Source organism: Lepidochelys kempii, chromosome 3, assembly GCF_965140285.1.
Source record: "Lepidochelys kempii isolate rLepKem1 chromosome 3, rLepKem1.hap1, whole genome shotgun sequence".
Taxonomy (NCBI): Eukaryota; Metazoa; Chordata; order Testudines; family Cheloniidae; genus Lepidochelys; species Lepidochelys kempii.
The window spans coordinates 103,453,271-103,477,795 of record NC_136382.1 but is presented as its reverse complement, the minus strand read 5'-3'; the positions used below and the strand labels follow the sequence as shown (position 1 = coordinate 103,477,795).

The 24,525-nt window shown below is 44.4% G+C and overlaps 1 protein-coding gene across 3 annotated transcripts in view; it reads left to right on the top strand.

The window, feature by feature from the left end:
• The window catches only part of LOC140909033 (uncharacterized), a 100,916-nt gene extending 78,373 nt beyond the window's left edge, over nt 1–22,543 (top strand). Inside the window, exons 3-4 of one of the 3 annotated variants that reach the window (XM_078852192.1) lie at nt 7,177–7,252; nt 20,944–22,543. In XM_078852192.1, the coding sequence (XP_078708318.1) occupies nt 7,177–7,252; nt 20,944–20,990 (123 nt within the window). In that variant the 3' untranslated portion in view covers nt 20,991–22,543. Of the gene's footprint in view, nt 1–7,176; nt 7,253–12,223; nt 12,770–16,069; nt 16,584–20,943 lie in introns of those variants that run through there. The other 2 variants (XM_073337361.1, XM_073337360.2) reach the window with 2 other exon arrangements.
• Nucleotides 22,544–24,525: the final 1,982 nt, after the last annotated feature.

Sequence of the window (24,525 nt, the reverse complement as noted above, 5' to 3'; positions counted from 1 at the left end):
TCTCTGATTGCTTTATTTACACAGCCCAAAAAGGGGGTGGTTTTGATCAATGTAGCTTGAGTGAGTTAATTTAACTCAATTAAAAATTTGCCTTAACGTCCATGTAGACACAGTTTATCACTTTAAAGATGGTTTGATCTGGTCATGTTGTAGCGTAGACATCTGGAGGAGCATTAAGAGGAATTTTCAAACGAGTTAACTTAATTGAACTATCAATTGAAAAAAACATGTTTTATTTTACCTGTATAGACATGGCCAAAGTGAAATTCTGTTGCACCCACCAAGTTTCTTCTGGCTATATCTAATCCTCATAGAGATATACACAGAAAAGTAAACACTATTTTTAGTTACCTGGCTATATGCATGCGCAACCGTTCCTACAGATGTTTAGCACTCACTGAGTAGGGGGAAAGATTAGACAGTTTGCAACCCAGGGTGTTCTGAGTTCCATAAAACCTGATTTTCTAATGAGGTGAAAAATAACCTGGGATCAGATTGCCAACCCTGTAACTATTAAGCAATTTATTATCAACTCAGAAGGTCTGAGGGAGCTTCCAGTTGCAACTGGACACTTTCCATGGTCGTCAAACCTTCTATGACAATCCAGACCATGCTAAGCGTTCATAAAACACACTTGCGATTGTATTAGTATTCACTGAGATTGCTAGTATGCCTCCCTCTTTCTTTCATTCCTCTCCCACGCTGAGAATCATTCCTTATTCATATCAACACTGTGCCGAACACGTTCCCCTAAATGGAATATTCATCCCTCTAACACTTCATGAACCCCCTAATCTGTACTGGAAAGTGATGTTTCACATACAATAGAACAATTTGTAAGGCACTGTAGCAGGCATCCTGCATAAGAGCTGGACTTCAGCAGTGATCACATGTGTCAGTATTGAAGATGGAGCATATTACTATTGCCATTTATGGGCTTGATTGAAAAATGGTTTGTATAGCACTTACATGGCAATTTCACAGAGGTCAAATTAGATTCCACCTCCATTCCTCTCTCAGTACACAGAAGGCACTGAAATCACTGCTGTATTTGTATAGTCAGAAAGTCCCAGTACACTGGGTCAAATTCCTCATTCTTTGGTCCCTCTCCTGTGAAGTGTGAATATTCTAGAAGTGGGATGGGATCAACCAAAAGGAGGGATTCTACCAATTCAAAAAATGGATGCATTTATTCAGGAAAAAGGTAGAATCTCACATCTGGAGAGGCCTTGGTAGTGCATTGTACAGAAGAGGAAAGAAAGGTACAGGCACTGTCAAAAGATACACACTGTGCAGCAAACAAGACTGTTGTTATACTCCACTTTACACACTGAATTGCAGGCAAGACAATGCCACGGGTGCATGCAACTCTAACACAGCACTTAAGAAAGTGAGAATAGTTACACAGTACCAGGAAAAGCAAACATTTTCTGAGAACATTCAACTCCATGCATGTGTAGATATTGTGCCAATTTCTGATTTCCATATACATAATAATATCTACCTTTTCATCCATAGATCTCAATGTACTATACAAAAGGAGGACAATATCATTATCCCCATTTTACAGACAAGGAAACTGAGGCACAGACAGTTGAAGTGACTTGCCCAAGGTCACCAGCCAAGCCAAGCGTAGAACCCAGATGTTCTGAGTCCTAGGGTAGCATGCTATTTACTAGACTACACGGCCTTCCTAAATCAGATATAACTCTATCAAACTCCAGATTTACATCTCTCGTACTGAAGTGACCCATTAGGTGCAAAGGGGAGGGTAAATTAAAATTGACAGAGGCCACTTTCAGGTACACTACAGGCAGGTCTACACTTATGGTGGCATGTAAAGTACAGACACTGCACACCCAGCTGGCGTGGGTACAAATGGTAGTGTAGGCAGTGAGGCACCACGTCAGTGAGTGGAGTGCAGACACGCTAGAACATTAGGGTATGTACCCTTTACAGGGGTATGTACCCTACACAGCTCACTACGTGCCCAAGCCATGCCTCTCATGTCTAAGCATGTATTTTGCTTCCTCATGGGTATTACTTTCTACATGTGAGCTGCCTATCTCTCACTACTGCATGTAGCTCCAGTGTATCTACCACCATAACATCATAGAATCTAGGCACCAAGGAGTTCTGGATAATTTTATATCTTATTCCTAGGGACCTGCAAATTCACGGCCATGAAAAACGCGTCATGGACCGTGAAATCTGGTCTCCCCCGGTGAAATCTGGTCTTTTGTGTACTTTTACCCTACACTATACAGATTTCACAGGGGAGGCCAATGTTTCTCAAACTAGGGGGTCCTGACCCAAAAGGGATTTGCACGGGGGGTTCGCAAGGTTATTTTAGGGGGGTTGCAGTATTGCCACCCTTACTTCTGTGCTGCCTTCAGAGCTGGGCGCCTGGCCAACAGCCACCAATCTCCGGCTGCCCAGCTCTGAAGGCAGTACAGAAGTAAGGGAGGCAATATCATACCATGCCACCCTTACTTCTGCGCTGCTGTCTTCAGAGCTGGGTGGCTGGAGAGTGGTGGCTGCTGACTTAAGGCTCAGCTCTGCAAGCAGCAGCGCGGAAGTAAGGATGGCAATACCATACCATGGCATCCTTACTTCTATGCTGCTGCTGGCGGCAGCGCTGCCTTCAGAGCTGGGCTCCTGGCCAGCAGCCACCGCTCTCTAACTGCCCAGCTCTGAAGGCAGCGCCACTGCAGCAGCAGCGCAGAAGTAAAGGTAGCAGTACCGCAACCCCCCCTACTATAAGCTTGTGACCACCGCACAATTCTTTTTTGGGTCAGGACCCCTACAATTACAACACTGTGAAATTTCAGATTTAAAGAGCTGAAATCATGAAATTTATTATTTATAAAATCCTACAACCGTGAAATTTACCAACATGAATTTGGTAGGGCTGTATTTATTCCTGCAGCTTCTGCTCCATGAAACTTCCCTGAACTCCTGACTTGACTTTGCAGAGTTGTCACTGTGATGCCTCCAACTCCACGGAATGGGAACCAAGATAGCAAGTTGAAAGGAAACAGTTGTTGGATGGAACAGTGCAAGGGTTTTGCAGCTGGTGTATCAGAATGCCTTTGCTCCTCCTCTATAAGCATTACGCACATCCATAAATAGAATCATAAAATAATAGAATATCAGGGTTAGAAGGGACCTCAGGAGGTCATCTAGTCCAACCCCCTGCTCAAAGCAGGAACAATCCCCAACTAAATCATCCCAGCCAGGGCTTTGTCAAGCCTGACCTTAAAAACTTCTAGGGAAGGAGATTCCACCACCTCCCTAGGTAATGCATTCCAGTGTTTCACCACCCTCATAGTGAAAAAGTTTTTCCTAATATCCAACCTAAATCTCCCCACTGCAACTTGAGACCATTACTCCTTGTTCTGTCATCTGCTACCACTGAGAACAGTCTAGAGCCATCCTCTTTGGAACCCCCTTTTAGGTAGTTGAAAGCAGCTATCAAATCTCCCCTCATTCTTCTCTTCCATAGACTAAACATCCCCAGTTCCCTCAGCCTCGCCTCATAAGTCATGTGTTCCAGACCCCTAATCATTTTTGTTGCCCTCCGCTGGACTCTTTCCAATTTTTCCAATCCTTCTTGTAGTGTGGGGCCCAAAACTGGACACAGTACTCCAGATGAGGCCTCACCAATGTCGAATAGAGGGGAACGATCACGTTCCTTGATCTGCTGGCAATGCCCCTACTTATACATCCCAAAATGCCATTGGCCTTCTTGGCAACAAGGGCACACTGTTGACTCATATCCAACTTCTCGTCCACAGTAACCCCTAGGTCCTTTTCTGCACAACTGCTGCCGAGCCATTCGGTCCCTAGTCTGTAGCGGTGCATTGGATTCTTCCGTCCTAAGTGCAGTACTCTGCACTTGTCCTTGTTGAACCTCATCAGATTTCTTTTGGCCCAATCCTCCAATTTGTCTAGGTCCCTCTGTATCCTATCCCTGCCCTCCAGCATATCTACCTCTCCTCCCAGTTTCGTGTCATCTGCAAACTTGCTGAGGGTGCAATCCACACCATCCTCCAGATCATTTATGAAGATATTGAACAAAACCGGCCCCAGGACTGACCCCTGGGGTACTCCACTTGACACCGGCTGCCAACTAGACATGGAGCCATTGATCACTACCCATTGAGCCCGACAATCTAGCCAGCTTTCTATCCACCTTATAGTCCATTCATCCAGCCCATACTTCTTTAACTTGCTGGCAAGAATACTGTGGGAGACGGTGTCAAAAGCTTTGCTAAAGTCAAGGAACAACACGTCCACTGCTTTCCCCTTATCCACAGAGCCAGTTATCTTGTCATAGAAGGCAATTAGATTAGTCAGGCATGACTTGCCCTTGGTGAATCCATGCTGACTGTTCCTGATCACTTTCCTCTCCTCTAAGTGCTTCAGAATTGATTCCTTGAGGACCTGCTCCATGATTTTTCCAGGGACTGAAGTGAGGCTGACTGGCCTGTAGTTCCCAGGATCCTCCTTCTTCCCTTTTTTAAAGATGGGCACTACATTAGCCTTTTTCCAGTCATCCAGGACCTCCCCCGATCGCCATGAGTTTTCAAAGATAATGACCAATGGCTCTGCAATCACATCAGCCAACTGCCTCAGCACCTCAGATGCATTGCATCCAGCCCCATGGACTTGTGCTCGTCCAGCTTTTCTAAATAGTCCCGAACTTCTCCACAGAGGGCTGGTCACCTCCTCCCCATGCTGTGCTGCCCAGTGCAGTAGTCTGGGAGCTGACCTTGTTCGTGAAGACAGAGGCAAAAAAAGCATTGAGTACATTAGCTTTTTCCACATCCTCTGTCACGAGGTTCGCAAAAAGAAAAGGAGTACTTGTGGCACCTTAGAGACTAACCAATTTATTTGAGCATGAGCTTTCGTGAGCTACAGCTCACTTCATCGGATGCATACCGTGGAAACTGCAGAAGACATTATATACACACAGAGACCATGAAACAATACCTCCTCCCACCCCACTGTCCTGCTGGTCATAGCTTATCTAAAGTGATCATCAAGTTGGGCCATTTCCAGCACGAATACAGACTAACACGGCTGTTACTCTGAAACCTGTCATGAGGTTGCCTCCCTCATTCAGTAAGGGGCCCACACTTTCCTTGACTTTCTTCTTGTTGCTAACATACCTGAAGAAACCCTTCTTGTTACTCTTAACATCTCTTGCTAGCTGCAACTCCAGGTGTGATTTGGCCTTCCTGATTTCACTCCTGCAAGCCCGAGCAATATTTTTATACTCTTCCCTGGTCATTTGTCCAATCTTCCACTTCTTGTAGGCTTCTTTTTTGTATTTAAGAGCAGCAAGGATTTCACTGTTAAGCCAAGCTGGTCGCCTGCCATATTTACTATTCTTTCTACACATCGGGATGGTTTGTCCCTGTAACCTCAATAAGGATTCTTTAAAATACATCTCTTTCCATTTCTTGACATGAACTTCCATTCCTTGTTGTGCACATGCTTAGAGACATGCTTTTCAGAGGCAGAGGTTCTTGTGTACTGTGAGCTTTGTTTTTTGCATGTTTTTGGGAGCAGTCTCACTGTGCATGTTTTCTTACATGATCGTAATTCAGCCCAGAATGTGCAAAATAGAATTATCTCTCTCTGCTCCCCTGCCCCCCACTTATGTTTCTTCTTTTCTATATTCACCCTGGGTACTAACTTTAATCACAGGATTATACAGTAACTAGAGCTGTAGCTGCCCTGAATGCAAATATCTTTTATGTAATTAATCAGGTGTTTGAATGCCTGAATAAAAATATTCAGAAATAGCCCATCAAATAAGCAGAACCCTATCTTTCAGTGTAGTATTGGGCTTTAGTTTTAGAACCTTGGAAATCTTCCACCAATCAACTTTAAAGCCTTCTGTAGTACTTGTAATACAGTGTAAATATACTGGCAGGTAAAGTTTCAAAGAAAAGTTTGTACTGGGAATCATTTGATGGAAAACATTTCTTAAACTGGAGAAGAATAGCTTACTGGTTGAAGAATGCCTGATTTGAAAGAGCTACTAGACTCACTGGAACCTCAGATTCAAAGTCATTAGGCCTTTAATCCTTCCAAAGTAGATAAATTGAGCCATTTACTGTGTGAGCCTTTTTAAGATCAGACCTTAAAAAACAAGGTACTGTCTGCTCAGTGTGGACATTAAAGATCCCATGACACCTTTCATTGTAAGGGTTTGTTCTGCAACCACTGGAAAATTTTTACTCTCCTCCCACACTTGTGCAGCATGTTCACTGCCTGATTGCTTCTTCCCACCCCAGAGCTGGGTGATTCATTTCAATGGTTCAGTATGTATAGTAGGGGATCCCTGAAATGGAAAGGTACGTAAATGTAAAATACTATTGGGTCTGACTCCCCATTTATACTGTTGTAATCAGAAGCAACATCACTGAAGTCAGTAGAATTTATACCCTTATAAAGTGGTGCAGGAGGAGAATCAACCCTGTTACTTACAAAGGAAAATGCCTTTCTGGTGACCTGCTACTGAAGAAAGACTCATTTAGCAGTAGCAAATCGAGGATGCATTCTTTGACATGGCACAGGCCAGTTAAGATATGGATGTATAAGGAAAATTTACATGGGGCTTACTTTTCCTCTACTAGGCCTGTTTTACACCACTGTAACTCTTTTGCTTTAAGGGAGCTACTCCTGTCTTACACCAGTTTAAGTGAGCAGAAAATTAAGCCTATAGTGTACAAGTATAGTCAACATACAAGGGGCGGTCAGCTCATCACAGCAGCTGGGTTGGGAGGCATCAGCAAACCAGTTACAGCTCCCTAACACCCCCAGCTGGGAAGCTGCAGGCAGCTTCCACTTCCTTCATGCTATGCTGTCTGAGCAGGGCAAAAGGAGCAGAGCTGGGCTAAGAATCTGGCTGAAGGATGTAAAGCCCAACATGCACATTTTAAGTGGAAAATGTAAGTCCAAGCAGGAGAAAGCATTTCCTTCAATTTGAAGAACCGTTGTACCCAACTCCTCAAATTTGCCCATGATTTTATAAACAGCTGGAAATGAGCCTGGCATTGCCATGTGAGTGAGTTCTTTTGAACGGAAAGGAAGCCGCAGTCTTAAACACTGAAAATAATAAAAGAAGTTCTTACAGTTTGTTTTGTTCCTTCCATTTAATAGATGAAGGAGTCCTGTAGCAAAGGAGACCTGCTGGCTAAACCTGATCCAAGAACCTTCTGGAATAGAGCTGACTCAGGTAAGGATGGAACTCAAAGTACATGTAAACACACAAGGATGTATTCTGCAGAAAGAGGGCTTTCCCTTTTGATATAGTTCTTTTCAAGGGTTACGTACTTTGTACTAAAGCCAAGCAAAAATCAATTATTTTTAATATAGAAATGAAGTGTAACAGACATCCTCTCACACACATAGTGTTTGCTGGTAAAAACAATGTTCCAGAAAATAGGATTTAGCATATTATGTGGTTGGATATATAATGATTCCCGTGGAATAATGCCATAACATAATGATGCAAAACAAAATTACTACAGCAAAACTGTTTTACAAACTCTGGGCCAAATTCTACCATTGAGCCACTGTGTAAATACAGTTCCCATTAACTTCTATAAAGAGTCATAAGGACACATCCAAAGTCAAAATTAGACACTATCTGTCCCCAGTTGAGCAAAACATCTGAGTACTGTGTTAAGGTTTAAGCACATAAATAGCCCCACTGGCTTCAAAAAGAGAAAGAAAGTGAAGGTGGTATAAACTGAATAAAGTGAGATAGCCAGGCAGTTGGTGTGCTCTGAACGCCAATCATTATTAGACCAAACTCACAATCTCGTCACTGTTATGCCGTCTGACCTTCTGTTTTGATTTCTTGTCCTCTCTACCTGTTGTCTTGGCATATGCATAGGCCTTGTCCACAGGAGAAAGCTGTTGTGATGATTAGAGTAATGATACTGTAGATAGTAGATTTTGCTGACAGTTTGGATAGGGAACAACTATGTTAAAACTTTTTTTTTTATTTGTAAATGTTCTCTAGCCACCAATGGTTCCATTTAATAAGGCCTTAAAAATAACTCACCGCTTCAGTTAGCTAAAGTTTATTAAAACCCACTTGCCTTTTCCTATCAATTAAAGTATAGCAAAAGTCTAGCCCTATAGCCAATCAACACACTCTTGTGAAAATGCCAGAGGGTTAGAACTAAGAAAACTGAAAAACAAGTTAAACGGTTTTCAGAGTAGCAGCCGTGTTAGTCTGTATTCGCAAAAAGAAAAGGAGTACTTGTGGCACCTTAGCGACTAACCAATTTATTTGAGCAGTGTCTTTTTTCAGGTAATTTCCTTGGGTAGAGCAACAAATATCAGGCAGTCTCGTTTAACACCTGAGTGAAGGTTCCCAGTCCCTTAAGACAGGACTGATGTAACTCTACTTTGATTCTAGTTACATATTAGCTTTTGATTACTCTTTAGGACTTGGAACCAGGGGTTTGAAAACTAGAGCTTGAACTCTTGCTTTCCGCTGTGGTTCCAAGCCCAGCGTAGACAGGATCTATGGCATTGTCTTTTTACATTCTGTTTGCACTACAGAAACGGCGGTCTTTAAGGATTCCAGCTGTGAAGAGAGGAGCACAACTGTTTTAAGGCAACTTGGTCTTATCTGCAAAAAGAAAAGGAGTACTTGTGGCTGTGTAGTCTCTAAGGTGCCACAAGTACTCCTTTTCTTTTTGCGAATACAGACTAACACGGCTGTTACTCTGAAATTGGTCTTATCTGGGAAACCATCTCAGCTTTGTCTGATGGGAATTTCTATTCACCTGTTAAACAAGACTGTCTGTTAAGGGCTGTACCTAAGCAACCTGAAAAGAGATGCTGTTTTAACCTGATCCTTGGGTTATTTTGTTGCAGCCCTCCAGTGGCACTTTTATAGACATATGTTAATTGGCTGTGGGGCTGGACAATTGCTACTCTTCAGTATATATGAAAATGGGGGAGCTGTAATGAACATTAACCAATTGTAGCAGTAAATGCTCTCTACATTCTTTTTAAGTGGAGACTGTGCGATCTCCTCTGTGAAAATGGTAGGGAATTCTCCCATCTGAGGTCTTGCACCACTGCTACAAATAGAAACACTTCTGCAGGCCAGCCACCAGTGTTTCTACCATTGTCTCCTCTGGACTGCTTTAGGCAAGGTGAGATGATCAAAACGGTCGTGCCCAGGCTGCACTAGAATGTCTGCCCATTGCTACTTTTGGGCACGTCTACACTACAAACTTTTGCTGATGGAAGTTTGATCAGCATGAAGCCGCTGCAGTTAGTATATCGCTTGTGCACTTGCATACTTTGGCACTGTGAATACTCACCAGGAATGCTTGTTTCGATGCATAGTGCAGTGCACCATTGTTAGGTATTCCAGTATGCAACTTGCCACCATCCAGCACTCTGTCTTTTGGGAGGTTATGGCAATGCATGGTGTTGCAGAAATGAGTTACACAGGCGTGACTGGGAGCAGGGGGTCAGGTTCCCAGCATGCAACCTTCTCTACCCCAGAGTGCCCTCTATAATCCATAATTTTCATGCCTATTTTGAGAATCCCACAAACCCGCCAGGACTTGTTGCTGTCTGCCATCTCTGACAGATGCATGGAGCCTGCACAGCTCTGCACTATTGTCATGAGCATTGCATGAGATGCAGCACGATCCTCTGGTATTTGCAGAGCCACAAGAAGATCTGCAGGGAACATGAAGACTTTCTGGAGGGCGGATTGCTGTGGGACATAGCAAGAACCAATTCAAGGTTGTTAGTAGTGTTTATAGAGCAGCTGCAAACTATGGAGCGCTGCTTCTGGGCCCAAGCAATGAGCAGTGCCTGGTGGAATTGCATCATAACACAGGTTTGGGATGACAAGAACTGGCTGCACAACTTTTAGATGCATAAGGCCACATTCCTGGATCTGCGTGCTGAAGTCCCCTCCAGTACAGGAACATTAGAATGCGAGCTGCACTGACAGTAGAGAGGCAAGTGATAATCAAACTGTGGAAACTTGCCGGATTACTGCAGGTCGGTGGGAAATCATTTCGGAGTTGGAAAATCAACTGTGGGAGCCACTGTCATGCAAGTATGCAGGGCCATTAATCATCTCCTGCTACACAGGACTGTGATTCTCGTCCATGTCCAGGACATAATGGATGGATTTGCAGCAATGGTGTTCCTAGACTGGAGGAGAGGGGAGGGCTAGCTCAGTGGTTTGAGCATTGGCCTGCTAAACCCAGGGTTGTGAGTTCAATCCTTGTGGGGGCCATTTAGGGATCTGGGGCAATAACTGGGGATTGGTCCTGCTTTGAGCAGGGGGTTGGACTAGATGACCTCCTGAGGTCCCTTCCAACCCTGAGATTCTATGATTATGGTGGAGAAATAGACAGAATGCATATCCCTACTTTGGCAACAGATCACCTTGCCACAGAGTATATCAACAGAAAGGGCTATTTTTCTATGGTTATGAAAGCATTGGTGGATCACTGGGGATGTTTCACCGATATCAGTGTTGGCTGGTCAAGGACGGTGCATGGCACTTGCATCTTTAAGAACACAGGACTGCTACAGGCAAAAACTGCTACAGGCAAAGACTTTCTTTCCTGAGCAGCAGATTACTGTTGGTTATGTTGAAATACCAATAGTGATCCTGGGGAACCCAGCCTACCCTTTACTCCCCTGACTCATGAAGCCATACAGATTGACAGCACCAAGGAAAGATTCAACTACCGGCTCAGCAGGTGCAGAATGACAGTGTAATGTGCTTTTGAAAGACTGAAGGTGTACTGCCGTTGTTTACTCACAAGACTGGATCTCAGTGACAAAGATATTCCACTCGTTATGGCTTCCCACTGTGTCATGCTGTGTCACAATATCTGTGAAGCAGAGGAGGAAAAGTTGCCACTGGGATGGATCAGCTGTCAGCTGAGTTTGAACAGCCAAACAAGGCTATCAGAAGAGCCATATGGCTTAGGGAGACTTTGAGAAAGCACTTTACCAGTGAGCCACAGTAATGCCTTGTGGTGTACTATGCTCTACCTGGCCCTGCACAACCTGGTGCTTGGTGCACAACTATGATGCTGACAAGGCACCTATTAATTCTGTGGTGCTAATTTTTGATTATTAGATTGTGTTTGTCACTGATCCTACGAGTCGCATCACAGCGTAAAGTAACCAGTAAGTGGGTGCTTTCCATGCTGCCGCACATGTTGGAAACTAATGCACGTGAATTATTTTCCAAACCATACTCTATACTGAGTGATAAAAACACTTCAAAAATGCTGTGCAAATTAAAAGCAAATGCATTAAAATCTTAATACATGTGTGGAACAGAACTTAAAGAAAGAGAAGGAACATTCATGTCAATGTTAGCACGCTGACCTGTGAGAACCACAGTTGATGTATGTGTGTGTAGGGAGCTGCTGTAATGGAATTCTCCATGGACTGCAAAGGGAGACAAGCCCAGGATTGTTGAATCTGTAGGTTTGCTGCCAAAGGAGCTCCATTGTGTCCCTCCCTCTCCTTTTCCTGCTGGGATTCTTGGTCCTTTCTCCTGTCTGCTGCTCTTTCCTTCTCTGTACAGCCTGCAATATTCATGCTTCAGGCCCTCTGTTCATGGTCTGATGCAGCACTGCCTTGCAGGATCTGACTGAACATGTCATTCTGAGCTTCTTCTTTTTCATCCTTATCTAGCTCAGGCATTCTGTGGGTGTGGAGGGGGAACTCCTCAAGACTACAACAGCAGCAGCTGCAGATAAAACACAGAAGTTACGTTGTCAGTACAGTAACAACGAAAAGTGAAGGTTAAGATCAAGAACTCCTTTCCCTTGTTCCCCTAAAGTTTTAAACAAGACATTGACTTCTGCTTCTGAGTGCTTGTATACAGCACCACTCACAGTACAGCCATGTATCAGGGGGAGCCGTGTCAGTCTGTATCCACAATGACAACAAGGAGACCGGTGGCACTTTAAAAACTAACTGATTTATTTGGGCATAAGCTTTCACGGGCTAGAACCCACTTCATCGGATGCATCCTTGTTGTTTTAGTACAGCCATGGTGAGTATGGCCCACCAGAGGTGAGGGAAAGGAAGGAGGAGGGAGTATAGAAGGAGGAGGGAGTATATGCTCAGTTGCATAGAACTATGGGTATAGGACAATGGCATTGAATACTGCCACCATTTTCCACAGGTGGTGAAAGCTCACTCCTGAAGGTAACAAGGCACAGAGAGCACAGCTGCTGGTGCTGGCGTCCCGCAGCCACTCAAGCCCGCATGCTGCTAACCTGTCTACTGCAATGGTGCCAGCAGCAGTTATCAGCGACTAGCATGGGAAAACATCCTCCCATGGAGGAAGAAATAAGGCTGCCATCCCCAGAAACCTTTGGCAGAGCATTGCAGAGTACTTCCATGAAAGTCTCATCAAGATCATTCAGGAGGGTTCCAGGGACATCCCGGTGTACATAAACAAACTGCCCCACGTACTCTCCTCCCTCACCACCTAACTGTACAGGGGAATGAAGAGCAGTAATGGTGCCCCCAACTATGTCATTGTAATGGAAATTAAATGTGCACACTTGCCTGAGGTTCCTTCCCCTCAATCAGTTCCGTGGTGCTCTACTGCTGGGATTGACTGGACTGTGTTGGAGTCTCAAACAGGTCCCGGCTAGTTTCATAGCTAGACCCCTCTGTCACATGTCCTCCATCCTTCTCCTATTCCTCCTTCACCTCCTCCTCCTCGTCCTTGCTGTTCACACCAAGGGCCAGTGACTCAGGCTCTTCAGAGGTATCCACAGAGGTCTGTGTGGGCTAGCGGGGGGTGGGGAGAGGTCTCCACCAAGCCTAGCATGCAACTCTTTGTAAAAGTGGCAGGGCTGCAGCTCAGCACTAGATCAACTGTTGGCCTCCCTGCTGCAGTTCCTTTGCTTTCACACAGCACTGCTGCTGGTCCACATTGTAACCCTTCTCCTGCATCCCCAGGCAATCAGCACATAGATGGCCATATTTCTATGGTTGGTCCATACCTGTGCCTATACAACTTCTTTTCCCCACAGGCCCAGGAGATCCAAAAACTCCTGTCTACTCCAGGACAGAACCCACCTGGAGCATGTAGCCAGCATTGTCAGCTGGGCAGTTGCACACAACAGTGGAGAGCTGCTAGGAGTGCTCGCCACAATGGACAATCAGGAAACAGCATATCAAAAATTCACATGGTTTTAAAGGAGGTGTGTGGCTTCCAGTCTCTGTGAGCCCCAGGCAATGGAGTTCACAACCAAGACCAGAACCGTCAGTGTTGGGCGTTGCAGGACAGCTGTTGGAGGACTGTTAGGGTCAACATAGGCAATGCAGTGTCTACATTTGCACTGTGCCAACCTCAGTACACTGACCATGGCTCAACAACGCTTGGGCAGAAGGTGTTACTATGTTGACGTAGCGGAGATCTTACACGGCTGGGCGACAAATTTAAGTGTGGACATATGCACAGCTAGGTTGGTGCAAGCAAGGCACCTTACGTCAACCTCACTTTGTATTGTACACCAAGCCATAGACACTTATGAACAATACAGCCCCTGCACCCAAGATATTGCAAGCTAAGGGCTTGATCCATCAAATCACTTTAAGTATGTGCTTAAGTTTAAGCATGTGAGTTGTCCTATTGACTTAAGTGCTTTGCTGGATCAGGGACAGAGTGCTCAACACCTTGCAGGATCAAGACCTACATAAACATTTAAATCTAAGCTGTGTAGTACAGACAGAACTATCCCAAACAAAATTATCAAGGTTTGATCATAACAATGAAGGCAATGATTATATACTAAGTGACACTCCTTTAGTCAAACTGTGATAAGGGTAGGGGCTTCAGCCAACTCCTATACCAGGGCCTGGACACAGGACTGGAGCCAAGCCTCCTCTCCGGCCATCAGTGGCTTACTCTGCCCTATTGAATTAGCCCTGTTGTTTCATTAACAAAGCAAATGTTAGAAGCAAATACTTCGCCTGTTGTAAATGATGGGCTCAGAGCTATCAGTATTTTGTAAAGAACAGTTAAGCAACAATCAAACAAAGCAGCTGTAGAAGCATTAGACAATAAATCAAAGAAAAAAGAAAGAAATAATGCACATGGGCCAGATTCTGCTCTCAGCCATGTGTGTGCAAATCCCATTGAAGACAATGGGAATTCCATGTGTGCATCTGGAGCAGGAAGAATTTTTGGCCCATGTTGTAAAATCCAAAGTGATCAGTTCATGGCTCTGAAGTGTACACTCTTTTATTCACTGCATCCCTCCATTTGTTTTGTTGTTACAATTTATTCTGCCAGTTTATGCTGATCAGAGGGTTTCTGATGTTCATCTCAGTAGCGAAAACCTCAAATATCATGACAAAAGTCAGAAGAGTTGGCAACTCCGAATGGGCATAATTTGCATCCATTTGCCCAGGAAGGGCCCGATTCTCCAATACTTGGCACCTAATAATTTACATCTGTGCAGAATGCTGCTATTCTAATTTGGTAGTGTTTTACATCTGCTTTGTAGTCACTTTGCACAGGTGTCAATGACGACTGAAGGTGCAAGCCAGTGAACAACCAGCTCCAGTGTCCGTTTTCCACAGTTCCAGCTGAGGGTTTGTTCCATAGACTGCTTGATAACCTTGGCATTTTAATGCTCCCATTCCAACTAGACTTTGAAGTTAACAGCCCACTGAACAGAGGGACATAGTTTCCACTTTTGCATCTGTTTGTGGACAGTTTCTCTAGCACACATGGAAGGCTATCTTTACAATGGGAATGTATGGAATGTTCCATTTTTGAATTGAATGTTTGTATTCTGTAGAGAAGAGCAAATAATTGGAGCACAATCCCAGAACAGGAGGGACTGCTACTTTGTAACACCTGAAATTTTCCACAGGTGCTGCACCATATCAGATGGCTCTATTTCATATCTGTCTGCCAGGCAAATTGTAATTTCTAAACATTATACAGACACTTTACACTCTGCCCTCTGGAATTTATAAAGGCACTGCAGGGGTACATAACTTTGAAGCATTCAGCGTATGTACAGGACATTACTACGGATTGAAGGGACTGGGACATGACAGGCCACTCCAGGCTCTCTCAAGGAGCCCCAGAGAAAGAAAGAAAAAACCTTCATGATGTTTTACTGACATGGACATAATGTGTGTGGGGTGTCATAGATTCATAGATATTTAGGTCAGAAGGGACCATTATGATCATCTAGTCTGACCGCCTGCACAACGCAGGCCACAAAATTTCACCCACCACTCCTGCCTAAAACCTCTCACCTACGTCTGAGCTATTGAAGTCCTCAAATCGTGGTTTAAAGACTTCAAGGAGCAGAGAATCCTCCAGCAAGTGACCCGTGCCCCATGCTACAGAGGAAGGCGAAAAACCTCCAGGGCCTCTTCCAATCTGCCCTGGAGGAAAATTCCTTCCCGACCCCAAATATGGCAATCAGCTAAACCCTGAGCATATGGGCAAGATTCACCAGCCAGATACTACAGAAAATTCTTTCCTGGGTAACTCAGATCCCACCCCATCTAATATCCCATCACAGGCCATTGGGCCTATTTACCATGAATATTTAATTACCAAAACCATGTTATCCCATCATACCATCTCCTCCATAAACTTATTGGGTTTAATTTTAAAGCCAGATAGATCTTTTGCCCCCACAGCAATCTGTCTGAGAATCAGGGAAAAGGGGCTATATACTCACCATAGAAGCAGCACTCCCGCTTTGTACACCTACAGCCAGATCTGCCAAAGCTGCATCTCCCCCACTAATGAAAGCAAACCAGGCCATCGGGCACCTGCGTTTCGACAAACATCTACCTCCTTACATTGCGTCACTGTACTGGGATGGATTATTTGTGATGGTATTTTGGCAAACTATCATAGCTTGAAGACGCTACTCATGCACTGAAAATGCCATAGGCACTCATGAAGAACTTGCAGACAAGAGTTTAGGGAGGTGATATACTTTGAGGCCTTATCTAAACTGAGGATTTGCTTCAATTACAGCCTCTGATGATGCTCCACAATGCAAGCCCTTGTGGTATGCAAAGAAAGCCAGAATTTGCACCAGTACAGCTTACTTCGGAGAAAACTCGGATGCTCCCACAAATGCTGGTAATGGGGAAAACCCTAGAGTCATCATTCCATTTTGTTGTGGGAGATATAAAATATTCCTAAACTCCTCCATTTCCAGAAGTGTGGAGTGACAGTCTACAGGGCTTGAAATGCAAAAAACCAGTTATCTCTTTGCATTGGAACAACTGGTCTGATAAATTTGGCTGAGGAAATTGAGAGTTTGATTTTCAGACTAAAGATCAGAATAGAACAAGTCCCCTTTGCCTCCCCCCACCCACCAAACATAAGCTGAGCTCTCATTTGGCAAACTATATCTTTCAACACGGTGCTCTAGTCCAATGAAATCTGTTTCTATTGCCAATCTGTCATATTTCCAAAACACTACCATTTCACTTCTCAAACTAACAATTTGCTTTTCTGATTCCCTAGGACACTTTTTTTCTTCATACTTTCAAGTCAGTGATATCCCTTTTCCTAACCATGCATTTGGGTGCTATTTTTTCCATCATTTTCTCCCATAAAGATTTTTTAAAAACAATTAAAATGTAATAAACCAGATCAAATGCCATTTTGAATCCAGATTTTGTAATTTAGGAAAGTTAATTATTTCATATTTTAATTAATTTGCTCTTCATTCATGCATTCATGCAGACCAACATGGTGGCAGATCAAAGGTCTAATGGAGTTTAATTGCAACTAATATAAAGCTTTTGTTGTATATAATAGTTTGCTCATGCTAAAAAAGAGATTCTGATAGAGGTGTGCATGTAAGAGAGAGAAGTGATTTTGAATTTGCAGCTTCAGGGGGTTTTAGGATGTGCCTCATGCTGATCAGCTGTTGATCAGTTTTGAGCAAGACTTGAAGTGAGCCAGAAACTGTAGTCTGGAAGTGAAGTTCTTTGGAGACTTGTCAGTTTCTAAACAATTTAGGTTTTTATTTGAAAAGTTATGGTTTTAGCCATTGTAGTTGGGAGGAAAAAAGTGTTACAGTTATGTGCCAGAAGTAACCAACTCAATGTTTGAGTCTACGGACAAAAAGCTCAACTAAAGGTGTCAATTGCCCCATTCATCTCAACTGCATGTTAACTACTTAATGCAAACAAGTATCAGAGGGGTAGCCCTGTTAGTCTGTATCCACAAAAACAAGGAGGAGTCCGGAGGCACCTTAAAGACTAACAGATTTATTTGGGCATAAACTTTTGAGGGTAAAACCCCCACTTCTTCAGATGCATGGAGTGAAAATACAGATACAGGCATAAATATACCGGCACATGAAGAGGAGGGCTCCCTCTAATTTTCACTCCATGCAACTGAAAAAGTGGTGTTTTTACCCACGAAAGCTTATGCCCAAATAAATCTATTAGTCTTTAAGGTGCCACTGGACTCCTCCTTGTTTTAATGCAAACAGTTCAGATGTCAGAATTGTTAACTATTTCACTGCTGAGCGCTTTAGTATAAACATCCAGCTAGCATACTCATCCAATGTGATAGGATGTGTCATACAAATTAGAGATTGAAAGGATTTATTAGGTCATTTTAACCAGTACTTGAGGCCACATAAGGATTTTTCCTTACAGCCAGTCCTCTTGTGCTTTTCCAGTCCAGCTTTAAATGTCCCACTATCTTTGAGAGCCTGTTCTACAGCCCAATATACCTTACAGCATAATTCTTTTTCCACCCTGTTTTTTTACTTTCCCTCCTATTATCCCTTAGGACTCTGAGGGTGTGTCTACATGATAGAGACTATACCAGCATAGCTATGCTGGCATCTGCCCATAACATAGATGAAGCCTGCACCGATGGAAGGAATTTTTCTGTCTGTGCAGGAATATCACCTCACCAAACAACATGAGTTACATCAACGGAAGCATTCTTCCATTGACATAGAGCTGCATCTACACTGGGGGGTAGGTGAGCAGAGCTATGTTGGTCAGGGGTGTGTTTTTTTCCACACCACTGACTGACTGTCACAACCAAGATGTAGACAGTCTGACCTACTGGTCAGGAAAGAAGTCAAGCCAGGTCAGATACTACGAGTCCAAGAAAGGCCAGAGGGCAAACCGGGAGTCAGGCATCAGTAAGCACCCAGAGTCAGATTACCAGATCAGAATCTGAGACAGGCCAGCGGGCAAACCAGGAGCCAGATGCCAGAAAGAAGTGGGCAGGGTCAGGTTACGAGGAGATCAGAGTTAGGCAGTAGGAGCAGGTACTGTAAGGGAAGCAGTCTAAAGCAGCAGGAACCCAGCTGCATAGACAACTTCCTGTTCCTATGCTTGGTTTAAATAAGAGCTGGAAACCTGTCTGGACCTCCAGTGTTCCATCAATCAGAGCCCAGGACTGGAGTCCGCTGTCAGAGTTCAGCTTCTATTCTGGGATCTGTTAGCAGGTCACTGACTGGCAGGTTAGATGTGCCTAGTGCTAAGAACTCTGTGGATTGGGGTTCAAGACCTGCAGTCCCTAAGTATAACTTTCAAGTGTAGACCAAGCCTGAGATGAATGTGAAGGAAGCAGCATCTAAGGCCTGGTCTACACTACAGACTTCTGCCAGCATGACAAGGGCCTTGTCTACACTGCCACTTTACAGTGCTACAACTTTCTCGCTCAGGGGTGTGAAAAAAGTTTCAGTGCTGTAAAGTGACAGTGTAGACTGTGCACCAGCACTGGGAGTTACTCCCCTCATGTTTCAGAGTAGCAACCATGTTAGTCTGTATTCGCAAAAAGAAAAGGAGGACTTGTGGCACCTTAGAGACTAACCAATTTATTCGAGCCTAAGCTTTCGTGAGCTACAGCTCACTTCATGGGATGCATTCACAGGGGTGGTTTTTTTACAGCGCTGGGAGAGCTCTCTCCCAGCACTGGTGCCACGACTACACAGCCCCGTTAAAGCGCTTAACGTTGCTACTGAAGACACCCTAAATCAGGAGAAATTGTAATTCTTTGACCAACGTAGCTGAGCTGGCAAAAACTCTTAATACAGATGCAGTTTTACTGGCACTTTACCAATATAGCTGGTTTTGTTGGGTGTGGGGGGCGGGAGTGGAGGAGGGGGGGTTACAATATTGGTCAAAGCACAGCTTTACTAGTATAGCTGAGTTGAAAAAAGAGTGCTTTGCCAAAGTAGCTATACCAGTAAAGCAGTCCATTAGGGTGGACATAGCCTAAGGGATTGAAGGAAGGAGAAGATCAAAAAATAAGCCTTCTGGGGAATTAGCAGCATGTGGGAAGAAGGGAAGAGAAAAGAAGTTGCCAAAGAAGATTGTTTAGAGCAGGGGTTCTCACAACACAATGTTTGGTGGCTTTAGACTGCAGCCACCAACTCTTGCCGGTGGCCGCACTGACACTTTTTCCTAAAATTATTTATTTTTCGTAAAGTTAATAAAGTAATATGCACATATATACATCATAATCATTGTAATTTATTTATGAACGGTTTTTGTTTTTTTTTTTGCAGACTCAGTAGATAAAAATAATGCACAGTATTCCCTATTCTTTACTGGACCTGACAGAATAGAAACACAGATAAAGTGCTTTACACGTTCTTGGTTTTTTCATTATTGTTTCTTTTGCTTTTTTGGTAAAAGTGGTTGTCTGTACAACAATTCTGAAGTAAATTTAAAAATGCTTTGAAATAATAGAAGTCCAAATAATAATGAAAAACACATCTGGGAGGCTTGGATCTGGGGAAGGTGGGGAGGGGAGGCACAGCTGCGGCTGGCCCCGGGCTCCTCTGGGCAGGTACGGGGGCTCAGGGCTTCGGCTGGCCCAGGCTATGTGTGTGAGGGAGGGACAGTCTTGGGGATTTCGCCATCCTGGGGCTCCTCCGGCCGAGGGGGGGAGGGGCTTGTGGCTCCAGCCACAGGGTGAGGCAGGGGTCTTGGGGCTCCACGTGCGAGAAGAAGGGGTGGAGTCAGGGGCTAGCCTCCCCAAAAGGGGGCTCCACCCACTGTCCATGTGCCCACCACTCGCCCCATCATCCCCCAACCTGCTGCTTGCCTCCTGCATCCCTCCTCAGTCCCCCACCCACCACTTGCCTCCTCATTTCCCTGCTCACAGCCAGTCCCCCCTGCCTGCCTCCTGCTGCTGGCTTGCCACGCACCTCCTTACTCCCCCAACAGGTCCCCCCCCACCACTTGCCTCACCGCTTGCCTCCTCCCCCGCAGCCAGCTCCCCCGCCCACCTCCTCACCCTGCTGCTGGCTCGCCGCTTGCCTCCTTACTCCCCCGCCAGGCTCCTGCCCACCACTTGCTTCGCCGCTCGCCTCCTCGCACCCCCGCATCGCCTCCTCACCCATGTGTCCCACCTGTGTCTCCAGAGAGGTGGCGCATGCAGGAGCAACCAGGAGGAAGGAGGGGAGCTAATGCTCCCCCTCCCCACTGCCCAGGAAACTGCGATGGCAGCAGGGAAATCCACTGGTGACCGCATGAGGCCACGGTGGCCGCATTTGAGAAACGCTGGTCTAGAGTGTAGGACATGGGTAGAGTAAAGTTCCATCACTTTCTTCCTGCTTTGATCCTATTTAACAGAGACCCAGTATGGTGTAATGATAACTGATAATAAAGTGTTATCTATATTGCTTTATTATCAGTGGTGAAACCAACCAGCTACAAGTGAAGAGCTGAAGGGAAGACTTTACTTTTAATCTTAATTATAGACATGGTTCTGAACCAAACCTCCCACATTTGGGAGATATTCAGATCCAGATCTCGACTTTGCTCTAGTTCTAATGTTTATTAGCAATCTTATTTTTTCCAGCCAGTATCTGAATTAAACATTTTTTTTTAACCCAGGTTCTGTCTCCCCAACAGGTATTTCCCCCCCTCCCTCCCCACCCCACACACACTTCTTCTGGTAAATCTATTGGAAAGGCAGCTGAGATCTGGAAGCTTACCAGTAAATAAAGCTCCAGCCGTTATTTGAGGATGTTACATTTTTTAGGAGCAGAATGACAGGCATCATTCGTAACCCTGCTGTGCAGTGTGTAGCTAAGCAATCAATCACAAAGGCACTTGCAAGAGAACTATGCAATGACTGTTGGAGAACTGTGATGCAGAGGGAAGGTTAATGCCATGAGTCTCCTGGATGGTCAGTTAAATTGCATAACTGATGTCATAAAATGATCTATTGCAATTCTAAAATGTATTTTATAGGGAACTGAAGAAATCATAAAAAATGAGCTATTAAAACTCCATAAAAATAAAGGACATATTGAACGAAAAAAACAGAAACAAAAATCATTGGGTACAATATTTTGTATCTTTTAATTCTTTTTCTTTTAAAGGCAATGTGTCAGGGAAACGAAAGTGAGTGAGCGCCCTTTTGGTTTCCTTACAATGGAGAAGGCCTAAAAACATTATAAATTCAAGACTTGTCTACCTTGTTTTTCCCTGGAAAAGTCTTTGTAGGACAGTTAGGTTTATGGCAGCATTTTTCAAAGGTTGGCGTAGCAGGAGGAGGAGTGAAGAACTAGCCAGGATAGAGCACGGAAGATGTATACACATCCCCCATGGTTTGTCAGTATAGCTGGATTGACAAACTCTCCTAGCGTAGACACAGTTTACACCAGGAAAAAAGTACTTTTGCCAGAATGGGTTATACTGATTCAGCAAATGAACTGTAGTAGCAAAAGAAGCTTTATGCCAGTATAACTGCATCTACACCAAGGCTTGTGCCAATATAGATATGTCACCAAAAAAATCACATCCCTAACCAACACTGCTATACCCAGCCAACGTTTCTAGTATAGAACTAGCCTTAGTCTCTGTGTCACAGTTCCCCATCTGTAAAATGGGGCTAACAACATTCCCTTACCTCATAGACCTGTTGTCAGAATAAATACATTAAAGATTGTGAAGTGTTGACACTGCAGTGATGGTGTGCATACATATATATATTTATGGGGGGCCTCAGATAGATTTCTTGAAAGGGAGTTTGTGACAAAGTGGGGATTTTCCCTTGTTATGTTGTATGAATCTTACTGTTGAGCCTATGTGGGTTTTACTGTTTTGCATGAATACTGTGTGTGCCTCAGTTTCCCTGTGGGCTGCACCAATGCCTTGGTGGTGGGAATAGGGGCATGTGACTTTGGCTAAGACCTCTGGGGCAGGTGAGGCTGCTCCAGCTGCCTGTACATATGCTATGACCGGCGCCCTTCGTAACCTGAGACCCAGGAGGGGGATGCAACCAGGTGAGGACCAGGTGCCCCTTTGCCCAGGAAGCAAGACAAAGACAAGGAGGAGGAGCAACGGGGTGTCTGAGGTCTGGTTGCTGGAAGCTGTCAGTCTGCTTGAGGGGGACTGGAAGAGGGGGAGTCCAGGGCTTCTGACCCACGACTCCCCAAGATGGGCTTGGCTGAAAGTCACTGATTTCTATGCTAACAAATTCTGTTCTATGCTGTGCTCCTGTTGACTAATAAACCTTCCGTTTTACGCTGGCTGAGAGTCACGTCTGACTGCGGAGTTGGGGTGCAGGGTTGTCTGGCTTTCCCAGGAGCCCTGCCTGAGCAGACTCACTGCGGGAAGCGCACGGTGTGGAAGGGGATGCTGAATGCTCCGAGGTCAGACCCAGGGAGGTCAAAGCTGTGTAAGCTTCTTGCCCTAAAGACAGTATGTTCAGAGAGAGGAGGCATGCTCCCCCAGAGTCCTGGCTGGTTTCATACGGAGTAGTTTCAGAGCATCACCCCGGTGACTCTGTGACAGAGCTCAGCTCTCAAAAGTTTGAGAAAGGCTGGTTTATGACATCAGAGACACCATGAGGGTGAAACCTGAGTACCTGAGAAGGGATATAATTTTTATTCATACTGATAAAATCATTTGGGTTTTTTTATCTTGTTTTGTTTCGCTTTGCTTTTTTGGGAGGATGGCTTATCTCAGGGGTGTGGGTTTTGTTATCACCTCGTTAAGTTAACTGCCAAAGAAATGCTTGGGTGGGCCAGGATTATCACCAGTCTACACAATGTCTTCCCCCCACCTCAAATCCTGTCAACATTCACTTATTAGAGAGCCAGTGGGTGAGTTAAATCTTTTATTGGATCAACTTCTGTTAGTGAGAGAACAAGCTTTTGAACTACACAAAGCTCTTCTTCAGGTCTGAGAAAGGAACTCTCAGTGTCACATTAAAATGCAAGATGGAACAGATTGTTTAGCATAAGTAGTTAGCACATATCGTAAGGGACCATTTAAGGAAGAGTGGCCTGTTAACACCACTGCAGTCATAGGACAAAAAGAGTCTGGGACTGGGAATTTAAATTCATTGCTCTGCTAGACACCCAAAATCATGTATTGAAGAGAGACACTGGATTTATGGTTTATTACAACAATCTGTAACCTACTAACCCTCTCTTTTTGTCCTATGACTGCAGTGGTGTCGCTCTATCTTGAATGGTCCCTTACAATATGTGCTAACTATGTATGCTAAACAATCTGTCCCACCTGGCATTTTGCTGTGACTCTGGGAGTTCCTTTCCTAGACTGAAAGAAGAGCTCTATATGTTGCTCGAAAGCTTGTCTCTCTCCCGCACAGAAGTTGGTTCCAATAAAAGATATTACCTCATCCACCTTGTCTCTATATCCTATCCTGGGACGGACACAGTTACAACTACACTACACTGCATGCAACACTCATTTATCTCCTTTTCCCATTCACGATGGCTGTGTCCATGCTAGACTTTCTTTCCTAAAATTTTCCACTTTTACAATCACAGGTGCAGCTCCATTGCCTCTGAAGCACCATAATATTTAGCCCTGAGGTCTAGACAACACAGTGTTAAACACATTGGCAGGCAATGTAAATAGCAAGAGTGGGAAATAAGTCTAAAATGCAGACAACCAAGGCCCTTGTGGAGAACTCCCCAGAATGACAGACAATAAGGAGATCACCTAGCATGGTCCTGCATGGTAAAATTAAAGTGCCTGATCTTCACTGTGTTTTTACCTCAGGATAACTCATACATGTTAGGTTTCATAATTTTGTTAGTCTCTAAGGTGCCACAAGTACTTCTTTTCTTCATACATGTTAGATACCCCAAGGTAAAAATGCACCTTTTTTAGCTGTGAATACAAAGTCTGAGTAGACACTCACTGGGCTTTCTGAGCCTTTCATTGGAATAGCCACACAGGGAAGGAGAAGGCCCTAAATCATTTGCAAAAAAACATCCTCAATGGATTGCATCTGAAGAGTGGGTTTTTTACCCACGAAAGCCCAAATAAATCTGTTAGTCTTTAAGGTGCCACCGGACTCCTCGTTGTTTTTGTGGATACAGACTAACACGGCCACCCTTCTGATACTTATCCTCAATGGATGCTTTTAAAATTACAAATGAAATGTAAAAGTAGTACTGATGAATGTTGAAATACTGTCAAAGAGCAGAGCAAGAGATTTGGTCTAAGAAG